Here is a 19,583-nt window from a genome sequence, read left to right on the forward strand (position 1 = left end):
CAGACAATCTCACAGAAAGGGACCGCAGAGTGCTGAAGCGCTTATCGTGTAAAAATTGTCTGTCCTCAGTTGCAATACTCACTACCGAGTGCCAAACTGCCTCTGGAAGCACAAGATCTGTTCGCTGGGAGCTTCATGAAATGGGTTTCCATGGCCAAGCCGCCGCACACAAGCCTAAGATCATCATGCGCAATGCCAAGCGTTGGCTGGAGTAGTGTAAAGCTTGCCTCCATTGGAGTAGTGGAAATGCATTTTCTGGAGTGATGAATCACGCTTCACCATCTGGCAGGATGAATCTGGGTTTGGCAGATGCAAGGAGAATGCTAAATGCCCGAATGCATTGTGCCAACTGTAAAGTTTGGTGGAGGATGAATAATGATTATGGGGCTGTTTTTCATAGTTCGGGTTAGGCCCTTTAGTTCCAGTGAAGGTAAATCTTAACTCTATACAATAACATTCTAGATGATTCTGTGCTTCAAACTTTGAGGCAACAGTTTGGGGAAGGCTCTTTCCTGTTTCAGCATGACAATGCCCCCGTGCACAAAGTGAGGTCCATACAGAAATGGTTTGTCGAGATCGGTGTGGAAGAACTTAACTGGCCTGCACAGAGCCTTGACCTGTATCCCATTGGGATGAATTGGAACACTAACTGCGAGCCAGGCATAATTACCTAACATCAGTTCCCAACCACACTAATGTGCTTGTGGCTGAATGGAATAAAGCCCTGCAGCAATGTTCCAACATCTAGTGGAAAACCTTCCCAGAGGAGAAGAGGCTGTTATAGCAGCAAAGGGGGGACCAACTCCACATTAATGCCTATGATTTTGGAATCAAATGTTATTGGTCACATACAGATGGTTAGCAGATATTGCGTATGTAGCAATGCTTGTGCTTCTAGTTCCGACAGATGTTGAGATGTTAGACGAGCAGGTGTCCACATATTTTTGGCCATGTAGTGTATTTCTATATAAAAAAACAGAGCATTTGAAGACCTTGAGTGAACCAAGTGTGTTCTGCAGCTTTCACATAGTAGCGAGACACTGCCAACTGATCACTATCTTTAGAGGATGTGTCAAATTGGACAACAATCTCTTATCTTCTGTTAGAAGCTCTTCTCACCCCCCTCATTATCTTGAGCCTAGCAGCATCTCAGATTGTTCCATTTTTGGTTCCCCATCCCTCCCGCCCTGACCAGAGATGGTGAGAGAAGCACCCTCAAACAATCACCCCACCTCGTCTGTAGTCCAGAAGAACCCGCCCTCTTCATCTAGCCCCACACACAGCAGGGTAGTGCTACTGACAATATACATACTTCTCCCTGGTGCATTCATTTAAGATCTTGAACACAACCCTAGAATATTCTTTAAACTTTCAGTAAGGCAAGTCTATCCCTCAGAATATGTGAACAGCGTTGGTCACTTAGAAAAGTACCACAAACCCAATTTTAGCTTGTTGACGTTTCTCAATATTTTACCATCACCTAGTGGATGAAAAGAGAATAGCAGCGGCCTTTCTCATACCATATACCACGGTGCCAGTTACCATTTTAAACAGATACTCTCGCAACTGAATTAGTAAAGGAAACTGTACATAAACGACCAAAATTTCATGCCAACTAAAGTAGTGATGTGTTAATCATTCGTGTTATTCAAGTGAGCCCTTCCTTACAGTAAATAATTAGAGCAGTCTTTATCAACCCAGACGGTTGTGATTCTGTGACCTGTAATTGTTTGAAGGTCTGGAAGTCTGCAATGCAGATTATACAATCATTATGTGTGTGTGATTCACAGCCTCTTTTCGTGGTATTTCTATATTCTAGGTTATGTTACGTTTCACCCTTCTGAAACTGGACAGATGCGGCTTTAGCATTGACACACCACAATGAACGGATAACAGCAGGGGATGGTCACGGTAAATTAGAGATCAAATTCTGGATGGCGATTCAGTGTGTAGTGTAGAATTTAGCAGAAAATGTCATTCATATTATAGTAAAGACAATACGGCCACCTGTGGCTTCTAACGGTTCGTCGTCGCAGTGTCTTAATGCTGTTCATTGGTTGCATGTTTCGTCACGTTTAGTTTGGACTGATACCCATCTGAGCATAACACTCAATGCACCGTCAACGAGCGCTGATGAAGACTATCAAAAGTGCATTAGTGGCTTGGAAATACAATGCCATTCACAGGAGACAAATACTGTAATTATAAGGAAAACCTGTTGTCACCATTTTGATATCGCCAGATTGACTTTAGATGCAGTATAACTTTAGCTAACATCGAGGGGACACCGGATTTTAGCCAGTTAACGGTAGCATTGCTAGCTAGCTATGTTTGACTTATTGTGCTAGCTAATGACATTGCCATGCCGTAAATTGTACGACATGATAATGCTGGCAGTTGTTCCCACTAAACATTTGACTACTTTATAAATGTAGTCTTATTTCGAGCCACTCTAGTGTAACTTAAGACTAAACAGTAGTTGGCACCCATTAAGAATGACTCTGGTAACCACCAGTCAGACTTGTCACTGTTCTCAAGTGCTACCGCAAGCGGTTCCTGAGCGACACGTCTCGTCGCAGCTTCTATCCACAAGCCATGAGACTGCTGAACAATTAATCAAATGACCATCCGGACTATTGCATTTACACTTCTACTGGCTGTTCCCGCACATTGACTCGATACCGATATACCCTGTATATAGCCTTTTAATGAGTTTTTATTTAAATGTAGTTAATATTTTATTAAAACTGCATTGTTGGTGAAGGTCTTGTAATTAAGCATTTTCACGTTAAGGTTTCCATCTGTATGCGGCATATGTGACAAATGTGATTTGACTATTGCGCTGTGGGTAGAGTGGCTTGGAGGATGTTCAGAACAATGGCATGAAGACCCGGGTGGAGGTGCAACGTTGTGAATTCAGAAGTGTGTAGAATGTTAGAGGTGAGTGTCATCAGCTTTTAGATAGTCCTGTGATTGACAGGTGGGCAGTAGTAAATACAAGAGGACGAAGGAGAACAATTCAACCAGAGGATTTATTTTAGATCATGCCTTCTTCGCTGCCTCTTTCTGCAGCTTTTTCACCTCGTGCTTGATGATCTTGTTCCTCTGTGGACATAAACAGCAAATCCATGGATCATTAGTGCCAAGTTTCTTAAAATTCAATTCATTTCCACCATGATGTACATTTAATTTGCAAACCAAAATACTCTACATAAGTAATAATCTGATGTAATAAATGTTCTCCACTCACCATCCTTTTGGCCTTCATCACCTTGAAGCGGTCAAAGTCGGACATCTGGGCCCTCTGTAGAAACATAACAGTTATACAACTGGGACAGAGATTAGTAGCACTATAGCAAAACGTTCTGCAACGGAATTCAAGACACTTATGTATTCGACAAATTCAATAAGGTCCCTCCCTGTTTTGTCCCATTTGCATTTGTTTAGTGGATATCACCCTTAAAAAGAAATTCCACCCAAACTCTTGGTATTTGTTTCATTAGTCCAAATGTGGATAAAGTCCAAATGTTTGGCATGTCAGCACTGAAGATAAGATATAACTTTAAAAATACAGAAAGTGTCAAAGTATTTTCAAAGTTCTACATGTCGAAACCTTGAATGCTGACACAAAACATTTAGTGACTATCAACAGTGGACTAATTAAACAAATACCAAAAGATAGTTTGAATGGTATTTAACTTTAAGTTGGAGGAACAATCCAGTAACATAGCATGCCAAAACACCTTCTCACGAGTTAGGCCACAATGAGTGATCAAGTAGTATTTGGATGCTCCACCGCACACCCAAAAGGGTCAACAAATGTATAGAAATATTGTAAATCAATTAAAGATGTGCAGGACCTACTCTAGGAACAAAACCCCAAAGTCAACCCAAGCAAGACCGAAGGGACACATAGGAATTGACTGTATATACAACAAGGATGTCGTTCCCAAATGTGTGGGCAGTGAGTCATCTAAAGCCTATTGAAGTTTCCGTGTCCCATTTGACAAAATATGTTTAACCTCGGCCATTGAGAAACCAACTGCTACCCATAAGCAGACCCCACCCCAGAGCCATTCTGTCAGAAACACGTGGACCCCACGAGTTGCTGTTTCGACTAACAGCCAATCTAAATATACAAAATATCAGTACCTTTTGTCTGGCTTCGATCTTTTTGGCCCAGTTGCTTTCTGCCCACTTCTCGGTGACTTGGGCCTTCTCCCAGGCGCGTCTCACAAACTTCTGACGAGCGCTGCAACACAGGAAGGGTTATTGTCCAGGGGACCCAAATATGCACAGGCAAGCCCTAACTTTACAGTAGTAGCAAAACAATTGCATGTTGTGAGGTAGTATATTCTGTGTGGTTACTGGAAGTCTGTGACTCAAGAATAGTCCATAAGAAAAAGTTCACTTGAAAACACAAAGCAGCTGCCACAGTCAATTCATTGAGGTGTCTTGTGTGCATGTTGTACCAGCCCAGCAGTAATTACACCTGACTGCACCAATCAAGGCCTTGATGAGGACTTGGGTTTATTTATTTGTGCAAACCACAGCTGAATATTTTGCGAACGGGTTTCTATTGGACAGGGGTAGGTCCAGCCCCCTTTCATTCAGTTTGCTTCTGTTTAGTACCTAGTGAACACACACATGGTGTCCTCTCAATCACCTGTGTGGTACTTTGATGACGTAGTCAGTGAGCTGCATGCACTTGAAAGGCATCGACTGCCTCTTCACCCCTGTGCAGGGACCATCCACCAGCGCCTGAGACAAACAAACCCATCAGTTCAAATAAACAAAACATGGCGATACTGAGTTGAACCATTCTTAAATTAACAGATGTGGTGATTGATTAAAGGACTACGAAGGGTTGGTGGATAGACATACAAGATACAGGTACCAATTTAGAGCTGGGCTCTAAACAGGTACCTGAACATGTGAAGAGTAGAGTAGCAGGGTTGGCATAAAAGCCTGCACAACCAGTTGGTCTCCTAAACCAAAGTTGGGGACCTCCAGCATAAAGTCAGGATGACATCAATGCAATGCTTACTCGGTTTTGGTCAATGACATCGACGATGGCCACCAGGCTGCCTGCGTGGGGTCCGAAAGAGATGTAGGCGACGCGGCCAATCTCGACGTAGCGCTTGAACACCTGCAGGAAAAGAATGTGGGTTGTTTACTGGCGCTCTAACTAGCAAGACAATGGTGAACAAAACCCTTCAGTGGGCGTGTGGTCACTAGTTTCTTATACCCAATGAATTTAGCTGGGTTGTCCAAACTGATTTCATGTTTTACAAATGTGATTTGGCTTTAACATGGCTATTATAGACAGCTTGTGGGAAACCACAAAACCGTGAACGCTAGACTAGCTAACCGTAAATTAGCATGCTAACTAACGTTAAGGTTAGTTAGCTGTCGTGGTGAATACTAGCTTGTAGCCCACAACCTAGCGTACATACAAGAATGGACCGACAAACCAAACTTGAAAAAAAAGGCCGGAGGATAAGATATAGCAACTTTAATGCGCTCGCCATTGCAATGCAATTGTCATGGTTGGGCTAACTAACGTTAGCCTGATTACCGGCCTGTACACCACGTTGTAGCAGACTGAACACCCGACATTTCAATAATGTCCACAATCCATTGACAGTATTTTAATCATCACTAATATAGCTATACGTTATCTATTTACATATTAACTGAGGTAGCTTAACAATAAGGACAATTGTATTTAATAACATTTTCTAAATCCACAAGCTTCATGGCCAACTCACCATTATGGCAGTCCTCTTAAGAAAGGACGTCAAAGCTTCCGGTCGACGAAGTAACGCGTTCCGTTCTGTAAATACGCATGCGCACGTGAGGGATGAATTTCTCAAGGTTGGATATTACAATCCGGAATGCTCACCACGCCACCTAGTGCAGAGGAATGTGTTGGATTGAAATATAAACCGTATATATTACATATACACATTATTACATGATATTGATTCCTTTGATTAAACATGTTTGGTACTTTAAAAAAAGTGTACACCTGATGTAAATGATGAGATAGTTCTACATGTAACATTTATATGAAATCCACAACATTTTTGTTGACTATTCAATAGTACTAGGCTTGTGCAAATTATTGCTAATTAGAGACTTTCCACGTCTTTTTCCATCGTGGCAATGACAAGGTACAGCAACTATTTAATAGGCATGCTATATGGAGTATATTAGGAGGCTATACTATCTAGTCTACTGCATACTCTTTTAAAAGGGGGGCTCATCCAGAATTTGAATCTGGAATCTCTCGCCCACAGACCATGCATGGGCAATTATTTCCCATGGAGGGCCACATTAGGATATATTTTTGCCATAGCGGGCCAGAATCATATTACAGGATCATACATCATGTGTATGACTGTGTTGACAGATATTGTAAATCTACTGTAAATCACATCCAGATATGCTACTTATTTTACACAGAAATAAACCACATCCATGTTCACCTTTTGGTAGGTATTTTCATTTTTAAACATGCAATGAACTACACAGAGGGAACAGCACACTGTGCATTCAGCACCACAGACAGAACCCTTGTTAATGGGTATGCACAAAAACACAAGAAAGAGAGAACTCAACATTACATTTAAACATCTCAATCAGTGTGAGGAGAGAAGTCTCTGATGGGCATTGACTAGAGGAGTGAAGTCTCTGATGGGCATTGACTAGAGGAGTGAAGTCTCTGATGGGCATTGACTAGAGGAGTGAAGTCTCTGATGGGCATTGCTAAGAGCAGTGAAGTCAGGTATAGTTTCTGACGTCGCTATGAGCAGGATTTCTAAAAGGTGAGTCAGTAAGAGATGATCTGTGTCTTGACTTGTTAAATAGGCTGTAGTGGCGAAGTAATTACAATTTAGCAAGTAAACACTAGAGTGATGGATGTGCAGAAGATGAGTGTGCAAGTAGATATACTGGGGTGCAAATTAGCAAAAAATAAAAAATAACAATATGGGAGTGAGGTAGTTGGATGGGCTATTTACAGGTGGGCTATGTACAGGTGCAGTGAATCTGTGAGCTGCTCTGACAGCTGGTGCTTAAAGTTATGGGTCTCCAGCTTCAGTGATTTTTGCAATTTGTTCAAGTCATTGGCAGCAGAGAACTGGAAGGAAAGGTGGCCAAATGAGGAAATCACTTTAGGGGTGACCAGTGAAATATACCTGCTGGAGCGCGTGCTATGGGTGGGTGCTGCTATGGTGACCAGTGAGCTGAGATAAGGTGGGACTTTACCTAGCAAAGACTTACAGATGACCTGGAGCCAGTGGGTTTGGCGACAAATATGAAGCGAGGGCCAGCCAACGAGAACATACAGGTCGCAGTGGTGGGTAGTATATGGGGCTCTGGTGACAAAGCGGATGGCACTGTGATAGCCTCCAACACTATTCAGCAAATTGGATGCAGTCTATTTTGTAAATGACATTGCCGAAGTCAAGGATAGGTACGACAGTCAGTTTTACGAGGGTATGTTTGGTAGCATGAGTGAAGGATGCTTTGTTGCGAATTAGGAAGCCGATTCTTGATTTAATTTTGGATTGGAGATGCTTAATGTGAGTCTTAAAGGTGAGTTTACAGTCTAACCAGACACCTAGGTATTTGTAGTTGTCCACATATTCTAAGTCAGAACTCTCCAGAGTAGTGATGCTAGACGGGCGGGCAGGTGCGGGCAGCGATCTGTTGAAGAGCATGCATTTGGTTTTTCTTGCATTTAGGAGCAGGTGGAGGCCATAGAAGGAGAGGTGTCGTCTGCGTAGTGGTGGATCAGAGAATCACCAACAGCAAGAGCGACATCATTGATTCATAGAGAAAAGAGTCGGTCCGAGAATTGAATCCTGTGAAACCCCCACAGAGACTGCCAGAGGTCCAGACAACAGGCCCTCCGATTTGACACACCGAACTCTGTCTGAGAAGTAGTTGGTGAACCAGGCGAGGTAGTCATTTGAGAAACCAAGGCTGTTGAGTCTGCTGATAAGAATGAGTTGAAAGCCTTGGCCAGGTTGATGAATACGGCTGCACAGTATTGTCTTTTATCGATGGCGGTTATGATATTGTTTAGGACCTTGAGCGTGGCTGAGGTGCACCCATGACCAGCTCGTCCAGTCACTGCATCAGACTGACGATCGATAAGCTTGGATGTGCGCTGTGTTAAGAAGCAGTGCGGCTTGGTTGGGTTGTGTATCGGAGGACGCATGACATTCAACCTTCGTCTCTCCCGAGCCTGTACGGGAGTTGTAGTGATGAGACAAGATAGTAGCTACTAAAAAACTATTGGATACCAATTGGAGAAAAATAGGTAAAATTCAACAACAAAAAAAGAATGAGACCAGAGTTCCTAACTTGGAATTCTGAGTTGGATGACGGTTCAAAATGATTTTTCCCAGTCGGATCTTGTTTTTCTCCGAGTTCCTAGTAGTCAGAGATTTCAGAGTTCCCAGTTGTTTTGAGTGCGGCACAATACTTAACCAATCAGGCGGTTGTTCGACAAAACTAAGCTTTGAACGTCATTGATCACGTGCTTCTAATGAAGTGATACCGGCATCGGCACACTGATTCGAAGTACACTGCTTAGCAAATTTGACTCATGCCTCGGAGTTCTAATAAACTAATAAATGCTGCCCAGCTAGCTTATTTCATTTTTTTGGGGGGCTAGAGTTATGCTAACCTGTTTGCAATCCCTTTACCTTTGCTAGCTAGTTAGCTAAAGTAATTGCCTACTGATGAAATTGTTGTTGTGCTATTAACATATTTAGCCTGTTCCACCATTCTCAAAATCCATTCTGGCATTTGAATGTAGCGCAGGACAAGGGACTATGGACACAATGTGGGCATGGTAGAAACATTTACATGTAGGTGTAGACCAGGGAGTGGTTACACAATTGATTGGACACACCGAGTAAGCAATACTATACACATTAAAAGGTGAAATACTGTAGCTATGTTATCATACAAATACAACTCCAAGCTCGAATTATCAAGACAATTAGAAAGGTAGTTCTACCCTTTAAATATGACTGGGAGAAGTGTCAAGAATAAGAAAGGAATATATTCCATAGTATACTAGAACACAGCAAAACATGAACAGTCTAAACATAGCTGAGTGCAATTGAGCAAAATGTCCACTAGATGACAGCCAATGGACCTATCACAACCCTACAGGAAGGGTGAGAAATCCATATCTTCATTTAAACCAGGGTATTTAGTGGCCTGTAGTTTGTAAATCCATATCTTCATTTAAACCAGGGTATTTAGTGGCCTGTAGTTTGTAAATCCATATCTTCATTTAAACCAGGGTATTTAGTGGCCTGTAGTTTGTAAATCCAAAGACGTTCCCTTTGGTTTAACTGTTAAAGGCGGTCCCCGTTTCTAATAGAGGCCGGAATATGATCAATACCCATAGCTTGTAGGGTGGCAGGGTTGCCATGGTGTAAGGACTTGTGCCTTACCATGGGGTTGTCTTCATTGCCTACTCGATTGGCGTACTTGTGTTCCGCTAAGCGGTCTTGAAGGAGTCTCTTTGTCCGTCCAATGTAGAACACCTTGCACTGTGGACATTCAAATCTATAGACGAGTGGTTTTGCAGTTAATGAAATGCTTGACTTGATACTCCATTTTAGAAGCTGTGTCAACAAAATACTTCTTCTGTGCAATATTACTGCAATGGTTACAATGGTTACATTTAAAAGAGCCCTTGGGTTTGTGGTCAAGCCAAATTTTTGAGAGTCACCCGGAAGATAACTGTGGACTAATTTGTCATTTAGGGTAGGACATCTCTTAAAGCTTATGACTGGTGGCTCAGGAAAGACTTGGTGTAGAAGCGTATCACTTTGGATGATTCCCCAATTACTTTTAATGATTCTTTTAATGTTCTCTGCTTCAGTGCTGTATTTTGTAACAAAATGCACTCTCTCTGATGTATCACAAGGCTCTCCCCTTCGCAACAAGTTCTCTCTGTCAAGTAATCCAGCCCTTATACCTGCATCTTTCAGGACCTGAACGCTGTAGCCCCGATTCAAGAAGCGATTCTCCAATTCAGCAGGTTTGACACTGTAGTCTGTTTCCTGATCGCAAATTCTGTGGACTCTTTGGAATTGGCCATTTGGAATATTCTCTTTTAACCTTTTGGGGTGAAAGCTGTCTGCCCTCAGAATGGTATTCCCATCTGTAGGCTTCCTAAAGATTGATGTGTGCAAACAACCTTTGTCATTTTTACTAATGCCGAGGTCCAAAAAAGGAATGTTATCCTTGCGGTACTCCATAGTTAGTTTGATGTTAGGGTTAATGTTGTTCAGGTATTGGTGGAAGGAAATAAGTTGTTCAACACATCTGTGGTGTCTTGAAGATGGGCTGGGAGTGACGTCAGAAAAGGCTGAATAAAGTCATCAATGTTCTTAGAGATGTGTTCTGTCAAACGTTCTTTACCACTAATGACTGGTCTGCCTGGGGATTTTCAGGATGTTTGTGGATCTTTGGAAGAAGGTTAAAAGAAGCCATACTGTCATTGAAAAGACATTTGAACTCATTGTCTGAAATGTAGCCATTCTCCTTAGCTTCTGTGAGGATCCCTTTCAATTCAGTTTTTAGGTCCTCTGTAGGGTTGAAGGTAAGAGATTGGTAGAATTCATCATTGTCTAATTGACGGTAGGCTTCTGTCACATATGTCTTTACTCCACACTACTGTAGTGCTCCCTCTTCTAATTAGGGTTCATTGGAAAAGCTGTTCAAAAGAGGACATTGTATTATTTTTTTGTACTCCCTGACGAAGGCCATGCAGCCGAAACGTGACGGATTTTAAAAACTTTGTTTCTATTGAACATGCCATACTAATAAAGGCATTTCAATTAATTATGTGAATTGTCTGCATCTGGTTCTTCCCTGATACGTGATAAACTAAGTAGAATTGCATAAAATTAGTTATAAAATTGCAAAATCATCTCCCCGCACCATGACGAAACGTGTAGAATTGCAGGGAATTAACTTTAAAATGTACATGTTTTGTCTTCACTGTCACAGGGGGTGCCACAAATGTTTTGCTCTCAAGGTTGGGAGGGTAGGGATGTGTTTTTTTTGTGTTTTTTTTTTACTATCCCTGGTGTAGGTGCATGACGTGTTCAGAACAGCATTATCCCAATACAGAAACCACACGGACTATCATGTCTAGACAAGGCCATAGTTTCATTTACTATTTGTTCATACTCATACTGTGTCACTGTAGGCATAATTTTAACCCTTTTGCAGGGCACATCTTAGGGTCAGACATATCACAGCTTGATGATATGCTTTTTGAGATTGAGTCTAGAATATTCACTTTTACTGCACCGGAAAGAGGACAAACAGTTTCCCAAATGTCTTTGAATTTAATGATCTCAGTCAACATGGAATTGACCCAATCCAAATCCACTCACCTTGTTAAGAACTACCTCTCGTTTTAGTTGATCTGGTCATGCAATTCTTAACATGGTGAGCTTGCCCTTATCACTTCCATTGGTATTAGGTTAGCAGTGGCTATTGGATGTCTCTCTTGGCACCATAGGGTACTTTCATGTTAAGTGAAAAAAATAGTGAAGAAATCTTTTTTTTTTTTCAAATAGCCAGTTCATCATCAATCGTTGATTATTTTAATCAGCTGTATAATGCTACGGCAAAAACCAAAACATGCACCCAGGGGTGGCCACAGGACCAAGTCTGGGAAAGCCTGGTCTAGGGGTAGGATTCTCACTTAGGGAGTGAGAGGTCCCAGGTTCAGATCCCAGATGAGCCCCAGTTTTAAGGCAACCTGCATTGATTTATTTTTATGACTGTAACCTTTATTGAACTAGGCATGTCAGTGAAGAACTAATTCTTATTTACAATGACGGCCTACTAGGGAACATTGGGTTAACTCCCTTGTTCAGGGGCAAAACAACAGATTTTTACCTGTCAGCTCGGGGATTAGATCCAGCCACCTTTCATTTACTGGCACAATAAAGTGAGGAGGAAAAGCCTAGTCCATGGGCCCACCTGTTCAGTGGGTCTTTTCAGTAGTAGGCTAGTAGCCTGTTGTAATATTGATTGTGGTAAAACGCATTTTGGATTTGTTTATTTATCCTTTATTGGTGCAGTTGATCCGGCTGATATGATCCCACTGCCATTTAAAAAAATATATTTCAGAGTGATTTCTCCCAGTACAGAGAGCAATCAAAATCTGGTTGAATCAATGTTCTTTCCTCATCATTTCAACCAAAACGTTCAATGTGATGATGTTGAATCAACTTGGAAAACTGATTGGATTTGCAAAAAGTAGTCAATGTAAGGAAATGTCCCATTTTATTCACCCACCTTTCAACCCAAATACAATGAAAGGGTGATACTTTTTGTTGATTTCAAATTGAATTCACGTTAGTTGAAAACTCAACCCAATGTAAATCAAAAATAGAGGTTGAACTAACGTCTGTGGACAGTGGGATATGTTTTAACTATGAACAATACCGAACATATTCAATCAAACCCAGTAACCTGATTTACAAGATAAATAAACAACAACTGCATTCTTCCACTGCTGTCTAAGTTTTCATTCCTGCTCTGTCTGTACTTTTATACAGTGTAAAAAACACCATTTCAAATTTTGCAACATAAGACTGAAAAGAAGTGCTGGGTCACATGTACAGTTATGAAAGAAAGAAACTTGGAATTCAGGCAAACTTTGGGTGTGTAGGAGGAGGGAGCTTGATTTGGACTCTTCCAGGAAATCTTAAAAGTGGTTTTGATTGAAACGAAACTTCAGGGTAAAGGAGGAGGAGCTGCAGTGTTCAACCAACAGGACACTGGCAGCCACAGACTGACATGTCTGGATTTGTTTCATTATCCACACTCCATTGAAAATGCCTTTAGGCCCAGGATTCTGCCAATCTGGAACTGAAAGTGGTAAAACCCCCACATAGGCCTACCCCCTTACTGTAGAATGCAAACACAATACATTTCCTCATTATAAGTGGTATGCTAGTGTAGACACACTTCAGGTAGAAAAAGAATCCACATCCATCACTCCAGCATTTACCAGAGTTTTACCTCAGTCAGTTGGAGAAGAAAATGGGTTTGTCTGAGTTTGAGATTAAGCTTGCCAGGGAGGTTAAGAAATACCCCAATCTTTACAGTTCAAGAGATACAATAATTAATTATCATGATTGGATTATAGTAGCTCATATTCTCAGCAAAGGTAAAAGAGAAATGGACTTCAGCTTTTGCAGGACAACGTGGGAAAAGTTGAGGAAAAACTATGTCAGAGAGCATAATACAAAGATCAAGAGCGGCAATTCAAGTGTTGGACTAAAAGATCCGGAGATATTACAGGAGTTGAACTGGCTTTCCCCCTTCATAAAACACAAAGCCCAACCGACCAACATTCCAGGAGGAGAGGTGAGCTGTGTGTTTGAATGAAGTACCACAATTAGAATCAATCTGAACATTTAGAGGACTTTCTTGTGACTTAATAAAATATTCTTCCTACCTATACTAGGGAGTTTTCTCCTGCTTAAAACAGCATGCTAATATCACTGACTATTTATTCATGTGGTTTACTTAATCCTGTGATGTTCAGTGTCTGTGTGTGTGTGTGTGTGCGTGTGTCCCCATTAATGCAGGGTCTGGTAGCAAGAGGGCGAGGAGAGACTGGAGGCAGTCGTGATGCGTCGTTGGACAGATACCAACATTTCATCACCTTGTCCACCCCTGCAGCAGACGGCACCTTTACCCCTCCTGTAACCACACACATCAGACCCTTCAGACACATGTCCACCCTAACACAGTCTGGGGACGGCCTCTCTTCATCTCAACCAAGCTCCAGTTCTACCAGTGGACCAGTCCAACCAAGGAAGAGGACACAGGACAGAGTAGATCAAGCCCCCAGAAAGAACCCTAAGATTGCTGATAAAACCAGAGAGCATGGGGTCAGTAGTGTGGGAGGTAGTGATGAAGGTGACGCCTTACATGTGAGTTAATCGTATTTTTGAGTTTTCTCCTGCTTAAAAAATATGCTGATGTCAGAGTACAGACCTAATGTGGTTGACTTAATCCTGTAATGGTCAGCGTACAGTTTTTGTGTGTGTGATCATTAATGCAAACACTTGTTTTTTTAATTATGTCACCAAGGTTCTGTTAGCTGTCGCGAGAGGACAAGGAGAGACTGGAGGAAGTGGTGAGGGGTCGATGGACAGATTCCCCTGTCGTTTCACCCTCTTGTCCACCCCTGAAGCAGACAGCACCTTCACCCCTCCTGTAACTACATCCATCAGACACCCCAGACTAGGGTTGCAAAGCTACCGGTAAATTACTAAAATTATCAGAATCTTCAGTAATTTTGGTAAATAACAAAAAAAATCTATGGCAATATATGTAATTTTGGTAATTTATACTTTAATAACTTGTAAAACCTTTCATCATTTATATATTATTCATTTATTATATCTATAAATCGGTTTCCATTCAAGTGACGACAGATTTTCATACGAATATTCTAAAATAAGAAAATATGCGCATTTTCCCACCAGTGGTGTTTTCACCAAACTGACTTGTCGCAATAGAAATCAATGACAGCACACATGATAAAAACTATATATTTTTCGCTTACATTTTCACTTACCAAATTAAAATGTAAAATTCAATGTGTTTCCATTGCATTTTCAACTGTACCATAGTTTTATAGTTTTGCCTCAAAAATGGTTGCGTTAAATAACAAATGTGCCTACTCTGGTCTTGACATTTGCACTTTCTCAATAACTAGTAGATAGAGTGTGGGTAGGCTGTGCGGGTATGGGTAGTCTACATGGGGTTATTATAGATTGTATTGGTCATACAGCTGCAAATGCATGGTCACTAGAATAAGACCCTGTATATTTATTGGAAAGGAGCATCAAGGTCATGCACTGTGCACGTTCAACACCCTGTGAAGTTCATCATGATGTATTTATCTGTGGCCTAATAAAATCCATGCTTTCCCAAATCGTAGTGGGAGGACCACACGACAAACTATGTCATCGAGTGACTCCAAGTTTACTTTGATATGATGCTTATTATGTCAATATTTGTGCATAAAAGTGTTTCCAACCGCAATTTCTCGCATCATACATTTTACTGACAGAAAAAAATCACAACCCGTCTAGTGTATTTTGTTTTGTAGACATTTGGAATGTTTAACGACAAATTTGCTGTTTCCATCAAGCCTGTCCTGACATTACTTATCCGATATGTAGGCCTACTACTTGAATCAGAAGAGGTTGGATGGAAACTCGGTTACTGACAAAGAGAAATAACAACAAGTTTTAAAAAAACTAAATATAAAGTTAATTTCATGCTGAAACCCATATTAAACACCATTGATATTCACTAAATTTATGGTTTATATTTAGGATGTTTTACAGCTTTGTCATTCTGTTTTTTTATTTTGAAATCATCTTATTCAATTATTTAATACATTTGACATGTGATGAGGCCACATTGAGGGCCAGAGATTATTACAGACGCCTGTGATAATCTAAGGTACCCAAAAGGACCACGAGATGTCTTGTGATAGATTACATAAAATTCTTGAAAGATACAAAAATTCTGTTTGTTTACTGTTAAACTTTCCAGTAATATATCCTCCATTTGCAACCCTACTTCAGACCCACATCTACTCTGAAACAACAGTCTGTGGACGGCCCCACTACGCCTAAACCAAGCTCCAGCTCTACCAGTGGACCAGCCCAACCAAGGAAGAGGACACAGCACAGAGTAGATCAAGCCTGCAGCAAGAACCCTAAGAATGCTGATAAAACCAGAGAGCATGAGGTCAGTAGGTTAGGGTTAGGTAGTGATGATGGTGACGCCTTACTTGTGACTTAATTGTATATTCTTCCTATCTGTACTAGAGAGTTTCTTCCTGATTAAAATAGCATGTTGATGTCACAGAGAATAGGCCTAATGTGGTTTACTTAATCCTGTAATGGTCTGTGTGTGTGTGTCAAATCAAATTTGTTAATGCGAGTGTAGCGAAATGCTTGTGCTTCTAGTTCCGACCATGCAGTAATATCTAACAAGTAATCTAACCTAACCATTTCACAACAACTACCTTATACACACAAGTGTAAAGGAATGAATACGAATATGTACATAAAAATACATGAATGAGTGATGCCCAAACGGCATAGGCAAGATGCAGTAGATGGTATAGAGTACAGTATATACATATGAGATGAGTAATGTAGGGTATGAAAACATTATATAAAGTGGCATTGTTTAAAGTGGCTAGTGATACATTTAATTACATCAAGATGGCAAGCTGCAGTAGATGGTATAGCGTGTGTGTGTGTGTGTACCCATTAATGCAAACACTTGGTTTCTATTATGTCACCAAGAGTCTGGTAGCGAGAGGACAAGCAGAGACTGGAGGCAGTGGTGAGGCGTCGATAGACAGAGACCTCTGTCGTTTCAACCCAGCAGGCAGCACCGTTACCCCTTCTGTAACCACACACATCAGACCCTTCAGACCCACATCTACTCTGAAACAGTCTGGGGGCGGCCCCACTACGCCTAAACCAAGCTCCAGCTCTACCAGTGGACCAGCCCAACCAAGGAAGAGGACACAGCACAGAGTAGAACAAGCCCCCAGCAAGAACCTTAAGAATGCTGATAATACCAGAGAGCATGGGGTCGGTAGTATGGGAGGTAGTGATGATGGTGACGCTTTACTTAGCCATATTATAATTTCAACGCTAAGTGAAATGCCGCCTGAACTGAAGTCCCAAGCTAAATCAGATATGCTGAAACTGCTTTCTGCAATGCAGGGAAAGTTGTCACAGCATCAGAGTAGTACCAATGTTAATCACTGATCATGATTTTCAACAGTGAACTTCCATCATTTATACATTAGAATTCACATCAGTATACATTTTAAATAGTAGTAAAATATGTTCTGAATGCTACTTGTGCAGATATTGCATTAACTAGATACTAAAGGACAAAGGCTACATTGACACAGGCAGACCAATTCTTATCTTTTGCCAATACATGGGCAAAGTATCAGAATTAGGCTGCTTGTGTAAACGTAGCCTAAGAATCCTAGTGTACAGATTGAATACTTTTTTCATATTCATTTCAGTTAAATTTGAATTTAATTTGGCAATCATATCCCCAAACATATGTTCTTATATGACCGAACAGTGTTATAACCGAGGTCTACTGCGCACCACAATATTGTGTTTGCCCTGTGAGCTAAAGCTTAGGCATTAGTTCAGGGAGCCTCATTGGCTAGTAGTTACACTATATGTTCAATTGTGGAAGATGTTGCACCGTCTACATCTATAAATAATAAAGCTTGCCAACATTCTTTCCTGTCATGACTGCTAATATGAAAAGCTAGAGTTTTCCAAAATAAAATGTCAAAACATTGTCTATTTGTGTCCAATATTTGTTTTGTTAACAGACTGATGGTAGTCTTCTTTTCTGGTACATGGGTTGTTTTGTGGCGTGATTGTGTTTCACTAATCCGTAAATGATTATGATATAGTCTTGTGACGTGACACTTCTTCCAACCTCTCTGAAGACTGACATGATGAGAACAGATAGACAATAGCTCTGGGCTGTATGCATCAAGCATCTCAGAGTAGGAATGCCTATTTAGGACCAGTTTTGTCTTTCAGATCACAAAGAATATGTGGATAAGGGGAACCTGATAATATACAAATAAATATTTGTGGGAGTGGAAGACCTGATCCTAGATCAGCACTCGTCCTGAGGGATGCTTTATACTGTACATTCAGTATGGCTCCAGATGCCAAGGCACATCACATGACTTATTGTAAAACCTGACAGATTCTCTGAAGGAAGTTCTTATTAACCAACCCTGTGTTTCAGTCTGTAAATATTGTTATTTGACAGGGATGTTTGCAAGGGTGCATGTAAACCCAACCCACTAATAAATCTGTACAATAGCCATGTTATTTTTGTCGACCTGCTCGTTACCAATGTTGATCTGAGTCTGTCTCTCCCAGTAGTCAGGTCCCTGACTTGGCAATCCACTCCTGTTTAGGAGTCACTCTGCGGATGTTACTGTCACAGAATATATTTGATATATTTTGTATGGTGTAGCATAAGTTCCATGACTGAAGTTGAAATGATTTGTTTGGTGACGAGGGTTTCAAGATAGTAAACTGGAATACGATGAATAAATTCCCCTTTACAGTAGTTTATCAGTTATCAACATTTCTCCTGGCAGCACCCACATTAACTTTAGCACGTTTTATTATGTAATAATGTTTATGTTTATTATGTCCCAGTCAGTAAACTTGTCAAAACATTCAAATCACCACAACATGCAGAGGTTAACATGTGAGAGGGAGTAATTATTTCCAATTCAACATATAAAATGTCTGATTCTAAGCCAGGGGTAGACACCAGGACCCCGGGCCAATATGTATCAAGCTGCTCACATTATTCGTGCTGATCTAGTATCAGGTCCTCCCCTGTCCATGTACTCTCATTCATTATGATCTAAAACTGATCAGTATTATAAATAGGATTATTTTGGGGCGGCAGGTAGCCTAGTGGTTAGAGCGTTGGGTGCTGGATCGAATTCCTGAACTGACAAGGTACATATCTGTAGTTCGCCCCTGAACAAGGCAGTTAACACACTGTTCCCTGGTAAGCCGTCACTGTAAATAAGAATTTGTTCTTAACTGACTTGCCTAGTTAAATAAAGGTTAAATAAAGAAATAATTCATTCTAAATCTACTTGCCACAGATTATTTACATGAATGTAATGCCACAAAATATATAACAATGTCTGGGTGGTGGTTACAAAAGGTACAATTTCAGTCAATGTATTTTTTAAACTTCTTCATATTGTGGTTGGCAGGATAACATTTATTACTAATTTAAAAACAAACTTCCTTCATTTTGTTAATACAGTAAGTAGGTATGTGTGAGGCAACATCGATTCCAATAAGGCATGACAGAAAATACAGCATCCTGTTAGAACAAGGCAGGATATAGATACAGCATCCTGTTGGAACAAGGCATGATATAGATACAGCATCCTGTTGGAACAAGGCATGTATAGATGCAACATCCTGTTGGAACAAGGCATGATATAGATACAGCATCCTGTTGGAACAAGGCATGTATAGATACAACATCCTGTTGGAACAAGGCATGATATACAGTAGATTCAGCATCCTGTTGGAACAAGGCATGATATACAGTAGATTCAGCATCCTGTTGGAACAAGGCATGTATAGATACAGTATCCTGTTGGAACAAGGCATGTGTAGATACAGCATCCTGTTGGAACTAGGCATGATATACAGTAGGGCTTGTATAGATACAGCATCCTGTTGGAACAAGGCATGATATAGATACAACATCCCATTGGAACAAGGCATGATAAACAGTAGATACAGCATCCTGTTGGAACAAGGTATGTGTAGATACAGCATCCTGTTGGAACAAGGTATGTATAGATACAGCATCCTGGTGGAATAAGGCATGATTTAGGTACAGCATCCTGTTGGAACAAGGCATGATATAGATACAGC

At 40.9% G+C, this 19,583-nt stretch overlaps 2 protein-coding genes across 3 annotated transcripts; one reads left to right on the top strand and one right to left on the bottom strand.

Moving 5' to 3' along the window:
• Positions 1-3,013: 3,013 nt before the first annotated feature.
• Positions 3,014-5,843, bottom strand: LOC135551989 (large ribosomal subunit protein eL14-like). The gene is made up of 6 exons (XM_064983318.1): positions 5,772-5,843; positions 5,048-5,149; positions 4,667-4,761; positions 4,153-4,252; positions 3,251-3,304; positions 3,014-3,105 (listed from the first exon to the last, which is right to left on the bottom strand). The coding sequence occupies exons 1-6, from the start codon at positions 5,772-5,774 to the stop codon at positions 3,043-3,045; spliced, it is 417 nt and encodes a 138-aa protein (XP_064839390.1). The 5' UTR covers positions 5,775-5,843; the 3' UTR covers positions 3,014-3,042.
• A 7,176-nt stretch (positions 5,844-13,019) lies between these two features.
• On the top strand, positions 13,020-17,420 carry LOC135551383 (uncharacterized). 2 transcript variants are annotated; one of them, XM_064982603.1, is made up of 5 exons: positions 13,020-13,431; positions 13,656-14,003; positions 14,164-14,336; positions 15,675-15,840; positions 16,407-17,420. In XM_064982603.1, the coding sequence occupies exons 1-5, from the start codon at positions 13,105-13,107 to the stop codon at positions 16,878-16,880; spliced, it is 1,488 nt and encodes a 495-aa protein (XP_064838675.1). In that variant the 5' UTR covers positions 13,020-13,104; the 3' UTR covers positions 16,881-17,420. The 2 variants fall into 2 exon arrangements, with proteins under 2 accessions (XP_064838675.1, XP_064838676.1); XM_064982604.1 differs by lacking the exon at positions 15,675-15,840 and having other exon boundaries at positions 16,538-17,420.
• The last annotated feature ends 2,163 nt before the right edge of the window (positions 17,421-19,583 follow it).

The sequence above is a fragment of the Oncorhynchus masou genome, chromosome 13 (genome assembly GCF_036934945.1).
Source record: "Oncorhynchus masou masou isolate Uvic2021 chromosome 13, UVic_Omas_1.1, whole genome shotgun sequence".
NCBI lineage: Eukaryota > Metazoa > Chordata > Actinopteri > Salmoniformes > Salmonidae > Oncorhynchus > Oncorhynchus masou.